General features: G+C 44.4%; 1 protein-coding gene across 1 annotated transcript; it reads right to left on the bottom strand.

Annotated features, from left to right (window-relative positions):
• Window positions 1–4,616: 4,616 nt before the first annotated feature.
• On the bottom strand, window positions 4,617–5,326 carry LOC123405943. The gene has a single exon (XM_045099455.1). The coding sequence runs from the start codon at window positions 5,260–5,262 to the stop codon at window positions 4,801–4,803; it is 462 nt and encodes a 153-aa protein (XP_044955390.1). The 5' UTR covers window positions 5,263–5,326; the 3' UTR covers window positions 4,617–4,800.
• Window positions 5,327–8,091: the final 2,765 nt, after the last annotated feature.

Genomic DNA, 8,091 nt, shown 5'->3' with positions numbered 1-8,091 from the left:
ATAATGAGGCGGTGACATGGAAGGGGAGTGGTAGCAAGGAGACGATGTGGGATGGGCGGCGGTGGTAGAAAACTCAATAGTTTCAATAATTGCTTTTCTTAGCATATATATGGTTGAAAGGTCCTTATTTGGAAACATCATGTGCTACAAATTGTTTCTCCAAATTTTAAAAAACAGATGGTCACGATATTTTGGTGAGAACAAACACTATCTTGTCTCCAATTTATATTGAACCATTTCAAATAACTTGGTTTCTGTAGAATTGACTATGATGTATACTAGGAGGACTAGGCGCGCTTTGCTGCGCCATTAGATTAAAAACCTAATCACTCTATTTCAGAATACAATGTGTATCACTTTTTAAACTTGTTGTAATTTTTATTTAATATTGTGAATGTTGATATTTTTGCTCTCAACTTGGTCAAAGTTGAAGAATTTGACTTTCCAAAAAACTAATGACCCTCATATTTTGAAACTAATAGAATGTTTTGTTTAATTTGTGGGAGACATGACATAATGTGTTTTTTTATTTATCATTTAATTTGATGGGCCTTTCGTGTGTGATTCTATATTATATGTTAATCAACCTTATATATGTGAGAAAATTTCTACGTCGAGGACTGCATGAGCGTGATTGATATGTTTTTATAGGCCAGTTGTTGTTGAATTATTCAAGAACATGTTGTTTCACTCAAAATCGTAAACCAGACTCAATAGGCAGCATGGTGTATTTGTCTAAAGAATTGAACGAGAGAATTTTGAGAAATTGTTGACCGGTCAAAATCGGGTGACCCAATTTTTCTTTTCTTTTTTGAAATGGAGGAAAAGATTTGCCTTATATATTAATTAAGAGAGGAGAATTGTTTGTTACACGGGGTGCACTCATACATAGCATGCGGGATTACTCACGCGTAAAAATGATGCCTGGTCTCTTTGCCCCAGCGCTGATATAGAGGTGTAAATAAAATGATTAAATGTTGACCTTTAAGAAAATGTTGACCAGATCAAAATCGGGTGTCGCAATGTCAATTGAAGACCTCAATTAAATCTGGGCTCTTCAATTCTAGGAAGATTAGTGTTATAGTATATATACGCAACTGACAAGGCATGTGCTTATAAGTATATATATTGTACTAAAGAACTTTGAACTGACACTTATTTTCTCTTCCAGTGAGGCCCTGAAAATGAAAGGGGGCTGAGAGAATATATCGACACCAACTCAAAGTTTATTAGGGTCGTGATTGAATGGCGCAACAATCGGACTGTTCTTCCATGTAGTTTGTAGTATATGTAATCCTCCTAAGAAAAACTGGGTTATTTATTTATTTATTTATTGCAGGGGGAAAAGCTATAAGCATGCTATTGGCAGTATATAGCTACATGCATTATGATCAGGGCATGTAGGAATTTTCGTTAGTTAAGACTAACACATTTGTTTACGGAGAGAGCAAAGTAACCGTGGCAACGAATATGCGTAGTATGGATTGTTTTACATGTAAAAACACACATACGCATAAAAAAAAATCACATACACATAAATCGGAATGTGACGCACGCTGTGATTACACCGGTAGCCAGACTGCAGTTGATGCTGGATACTTTGGAGTTCTCGTCCATGGACTCAACACTCAACGCTACCGTGTAATGTGCGCAAATAATATCATACATATACGGCTACTGTCCGAGCAATCCAAAACTCATCTTTGATTAAACAAGATAATTACATCCACATACGGCTGGTGCCTAATCGATCTAAAACGCCAACAGCTAGACAGGAATGCAGAGTAATTTCATACCGGCTGGAGAGCTTAGATGTAGAGATATTACTTTTCTTTAATTTGTGCACCGGTCGTTGTATATGTCACAGTTCATCTTATTTGGTCGCCAGGTGGATTAATTGCCCAAAATCTTTAGATTGGATTATTCGGTCAAGATTTTGTGTGGAAATTCTGCCGACATTAGTTAACTAATTAATTCTCAGATGAATATCCGCTGTCCCACTAAAGATAAAAAATAAAAAAAAATCATCCAGTTCTAATCAGATTAAAAGTAATGAAGTTCGGTCCTTCTTTTCTGTAGGTGTAAATAGCATAAAACTACTAGTTTACAGTCTAGGGTTCCAAAAAACTATATGTTTTTATTTTTTCTCAGATTTGGGTTTACAGGCTAGGGTTGCAAAAAACTATCAGGCTAGGGCCTAATAGTCATAATGACAAATAATTGTAAAGCAATCGATTATTTGGGTATTTTGAAACAGTCGACTCCGCGTTTGGTAGATATATGTAAAAAAATAAAAACCGATAGTCTTTTGGAACCATAGCCTGTAAATTAATAGTTTTATACTATTTACTCTTTCTATAGCAGCGAACGTTGATATTGCTAGTTACTCCTTTCGTCCCTAAATTCAAGTCTTCTTAGAGATTTTACTACGAACTACATACGGATGTATATATAGTTATACAGATAATTAGAGTGTAGATTCATTCATTTTATATCGAATGTACTCTGTAGTGAAATCTCTAAAAATAATTATATTTAGGAACGAAGGAAAGTACTTCCTATGCATGTGTGTTGAAACGCCATCAAAAGTTGATAGAGATGCTAGCGTACGTACGTAGAAAGTAGTAATCCGGCTGGCGGACCAGGTGAAACGGTGATCAACCGATTGTGTGCCTATCTTGTCCTGGAACTGACAATTTCAAATCTAGTTGTAGTTTTTCCGGTGGAGCCGTTGAAAGTGAGCTGAAAGACCTAGAAAACTCAGCATGCGGTTGTTAATTAATATGCACTGCAACTATTCCAGAAAACATCTCGATCGTATGAGGAATAATCTAAGAGCTAGAAAATGGTGATTTCGGAAACAGGCCAGCAGGTACAAGGTGTGGACGATTCAAGCACTGAAATGTCACGTGATTTTGTTTTGCTTTTCGTCTTTGAACGGCCAATCGACTGCCATGTTGGTATTTTCAGATATATCACGAGGATAGTTAGTTAGATCATCTTCATTTCCTCTTGAACTGTTCTCATTTTGAACCTGATTTTTCTAGCACCGATCGCGATATACATGAACTCCGTTCTCATTTCCTTAGCACGTGTTGTTTCGAAGGTTCGCACTTTGAACAATATGGACTAATAAATTCTTAGTCAATAAGAGTTATAATAAAATTCGCACAATCATGATTTCCATATGAAAACAAAAATATATCATGGTTTGTCTTCAATTTCCCTCGAACCGTCTCAAATAACCTGGTTTTTTTAGCACCGACTACAATATATCCGTAGTTATCGACTCTGTGTGTACAAACCATATACCAAGCTTTGATCAGGCCGGCTAGCTACCGCATGACTAAGACAAACTAATTAGCGCGGGTAACAATCTTTGAATTGACAAATTGAAGTCTGGTACTTCTTCCAGTGGAGCCCAGAAAGGGAGGTGAAAAACATAGACTGAAAAAACTTAGGACCCTCTGTCTATCGTTCAATTGGATGAGGTGATATTTGCGAATGTTTCGGTGACGATTTTAGTTGGTTGGGGTGACAGTTTCTTCTAGCAACATGACATTTTCTTGGATAAACATTCAAAACTGTCATCCTTCTAGAAATTATAATTTCATTCTAAAAAAACTGCCATCTCGAACACACAAAAAAATGCAAGTAAAAACGTCCAAAATGCCACCCTTCTCGGTGAACGGTCGCTAGTTAGCATTTCCAAAAACGTAAGCATCTTGATATCCTGTTAAAAGAAGATTTTGTCAGAGCACCGACCAGTGTAGAAGTTGGGGACAATTCAAATCGGACAACACCATGAGGCTCATCAGGAGCCACCAACACAAGGATTGACGAATCTCAGATGGAAATATCATAGGATTTTTTTTTTAAGAACCAACTTGACATACACAAGGAAATATCGTGGGGTTTAATTTGACCGTTTGATTTTAGCACTTGTATAGATGCATTGACATTGTGTATTTACGAGTTAAACTTGTAATCCCGAGAGAAATCAACAAGTATGAATGTCACATAATTGTTGTAGTACTAATTAATATATATGCAAAGTTAACATGGAGTGCCCAGGTACCTTGGGTAAGCAGGAGATGTGCATTGCAGTCTAGTTTGTGCCTCAACTCCGGCTTTAGATGTTGAGTATTGGTGTGAAGTCGGGGCACGCGGCTCAAACAATCTGCAGCCCTTCATTAAGTTAATAGGAGTAGCGAGAGAATTTGACAAGATAATGATTTTGCTTTGTAAAGTCTTGATGAATAATTAAAAAAACTTATTACATGCATGGTTTTGATGCAGAGGTGGTGGGTCATCCTCCCTTTCGAGAGAAAAAGTCTAACAAGATATTTGTTCTTCGATACCCCTTCTGAAGAGGTAACCAGTTCTTCTGAACCTGAATTGCCTGCCTCATATATGTGTGTGCTATCTGTTTCTGAATCTTCGTAAGTTTCTTTGTTTTTTAGCTGAATCTTCGTCAGTTCTAGCTCCGCCATATATTGATTACTAGTAAACCAATCGTAGAGACGGGATGATGCGTCCCCCTGCCCGCTGAATAGCCCATAGAAGGCACGAAAACTCGACTAAAAACAGAGTGGTTCCGTTATCTCAAACATCGATTGCTTGGCATCTTGAATCTCAATTAGCATCATTCATGCATGCATGCTGGAAAAATGCATTATGTACAGTATAGTTACGGACGGGCTCATTGAATTGGTTCTAAAAACTCCAATTCTTCAGGGAATTTCCTTCCTATGAACTACAGTAGTACTATCTTGCTATGGCATGTCGACGCTGTTCGTTTTACTGGCTGTCGCCGGCCGTGGACACGGCGGAGAGCCGGCTGGGCCGGGGGAGGAACCCGCCCGCGCTCTTCCTCCGGTGCTGCATCGACTGCTGCTTAGCGAGGGGCGGCGCGAGCGCCCTGTGTGCCCAGTGCCCGCTCCCCATGGGGACGAGCCGAGCCAGCGCGCCGCCCCTGCTCTTCGATGTTGACGGCGGGGAGGCGGGCTTGCTGCTGCCCTGCTTGCGCTCCTTGTGGAGGCTGCAGCGGAACGAGCCCGGGTGGTTCGTCGGGGAGCACATGCAGGAGGACCGCCGGCTCCTGGAGGAGACGGTGGGAAGTTGTTTCGGGGAGGAGACGCTGACGGACTTGCCCGGCGAGCGGGCGGGGAGGTTGACTCGGGTGGGCGAGGCCGAGCGGTAGCTGGTGATCAACAGCACCGGGCCGCTGGGCCGACTCGCCGTCGCCGTCGCCGTCGCCATGAGAGAGAGATATTAGAGTGGTGGAGCAGTTGGACGGAATCCGGTGCGCGGAGAGGATGGCTGGTTTTTGAGACTTGCGAGTGGACTGAGAAGGGAGCTGGAATTTATAGAGCCTGGAGGGGTATTCCGGTAAATTCATGGGTCGGGAGCTTGGTTCGGTCGACTTAACTAACTGGGGTTAACACTGGGGGCGTAAAGCAGGTGAGCGTCTGTGCCGTGGGCCCGGACGGCTAGCACACCGGAATCGGTTCACAAATTTTTAGGACCCGTGCCAACTTGCTTTGAATATTTTGAAATGCTGCATGCTTACTGTGGTACGGGTGCCATTCCAACGTCGTCGCCGTCAGAAAACCGGTTACGGCACACCGGAATGACGGGACCCAGAACACAAAAAGGAAGTTATCATTTTTTAAACGCTCCGAGCGAGGCAGGTGACGGTCAGGTTGGCACGACCAGGACCTGCACGACGTGACGCGCCAGCAGCCGGATCGGACGGCCGTGGGATCGCCTCCGCCGCTTTGCTTGAAACGCGGCCGACCTCTGAACGCTCCACACGGTGGCATCGGCCGCAACATCTCAGTCGCTGTAATTGGTTCGTGGAGTCTGCGCCAAGGAAGGGATCATGGAGCCCGCCGGCGATGTGCGTGCATGTGACCCGGCGACAAGATGATCCTCTGTTCAACACACCGTGCCCAGTGCCCTCTTGGGGTCTGTGGGCATAATCAGTAACCCGCTCACTGACAACGCAGTAGAGGACAGCTCTGGTGCTCCATTCTTTTACTGAGATGCAGTGCTGAAAAGGCAGCCTTGTTCATGTCAGGTCATGGCCACGCACATGCGCGCGTGCACTACATCCCGACGCCGCGCGCAACAGCTATGCACATGCATGGTAGCTCGACCTCGCGGCGTGGCACGGACACATACTGGGAGAGAGCGTGGCGACGGCCGGCCGTGAGCACAGCAAATAGCCGGCCGCCGCAGCTGGCGCACGGAGCGAGCGCTCTGGGGCGGGCGCTACTAGGGTTCATTTTGTTTACGTTTTATGACTGGCCACACCTTGTCGTTTGGATTCGGAACAGCTTGCACCACTCACGGCGGTTGACATGCCATGCCACACACACATACCCTGGTCACATGGCCTGCTGTTCTGACAGACAGTCTCGAAATCTGGATCCTGTACAACGTTGATCGATCTCCAATCATACAGAGCTTGGTGGTGGATCTCCAAATCGTGGTGGTTATTGTTGTATGTCATTATTCAGTTGATTGCGTGCAAAATGTATGGACATGTAGTGTGTATGATTGTGTCCGGTTTGGGAGAGTTATGATAGAATAGAGTAGCATCATGTGCTCTGTTTGCAAGTTTATCGTGGAACAAAAGTTGATCGTGGCATTGGCAAATCCTAAAAGGCCCGGGCTAGATTAGTGCACCGGTCCGGGATTTGACCTGACATGCAATCCGAACACGATGCTGCATTTTGAAGAATCTTGCTAACACGTTTCACTGGTGCTGCCGTCGCCGCGATGCATCTGACATGACTGCTGCCTGCTGCACGCCACTCATAAGCAGGAGCGTAGCCAGGATTATTAACCATTGGGTTCAGCTCTACTAAAAAGTGGAATCAGTTCCTTGCTTAGTCTTAAGTTAGAGCCTGTTTGGGACTGCTCTGCTCCTTAAAATTCAGCTCTGCTCCAGAAAAGATAATCCAAACGTGGTAGCTCCACGATATGCTGTTCCGCAAAAAAACTAGAATCTGAGGTACAACTTTAGAGTTTTTATGAAGCTCGTAAGAGGGTGCTCCAAAAAACTCTAGAAGCTGGAGTTGGGGGGAAATTACGTTGAAACTAATCAAATAAGTGATGATCCTTTCCACCAGTAAGTGGATACCCCCTTCATTTCTTTTCCCTCAACCAATCAAATAGATCCTTTCCATCAAATTTTCTATTTTTTGAAGCTGGAGCTAAATGAAAGCCAAACATTCTCTTGATACTGCTATAGATTCTGTATGAAACTGCTCGGAAATGAATTTGATGAAGTGAAGCAGTCCCAAACAGGCCCTTAGTGTAAATCTATAAGGAACGTGTCAAATTTCATTGGGTTTACTTGAACCCAATGCTAATGGGCTGGCTCCGCCCCAGCTGGTACGTGAGACCGCACGCCGGTGATGTCGCTGCTGCGTCGCGGCTACCGTGGATTACTTTCGATGGCTGCAGCGCAACCCTCGCCATTTGATTCGGAGCTACCGGTGTTGCGGCTCGATGGTCGTGGGTGCCACCAGTCCTGCGATGCAACACTCCTCGTCGGTGCCGGTGTTGGGACAAGGCACTCGTAGACGTTGTCGGCAGCTGCTATGCAGCAATTCCAGATCATCACTCATCATGTCTTAGCCAAATAAATTGTCCGGTCCCCAAGTCCAACACCCTGCGCCCGAGGGAAACTGAATTTATGTTGCAAACTCTGAACTTAGAACTAGTGTTTAGTGCAGAGAAGCAGTATTGCAGGTCAAAAGAACACGACAGGGACATGCCAGTCAGCCAGTGCACACCACTGCCAAGTCAATTTCCAGCAAAATTTTATCAGCGCATCTGGAAAAAAAATCTACACCTGTCACTGATTGCCCGCGCAGTTGTGGCGGCACTGAACTAGTGAACTTCTCCAGGTTGCGTGGCAGGCAGATCTCGGAATAACTGCAGCCCGGGTGACTGTGTAGTGACTCGATTGTGCCCTGGTCAGCGGGCAAGAAAGGCCGACCTTCCTTCCAAAATGTCAGAGTCCATCCGTGCGTCCGCGCGCTCGACTGAGTCCGGCGTCCGACGATGCTCGGCACG

Source organism: Hordeum vulgare, chromosome 6H, assembly GCF_904849725.1.
Source record: "Hordeum vulgare subsp. vulgare chromosome 6H, MorexV3_pseudomolecules_assembly, whole genome shotgun sequence".
NCBI classification, from domain to species: Eukaryota; Viridiplantae; Streptophyta; class Magnoliopsida; order Poales; family Poaceae; genus Hordeum; species Hordeum vulgare.
This window is presented reverse-complemented; position numbering and strand designations above follow the sequence as displayed.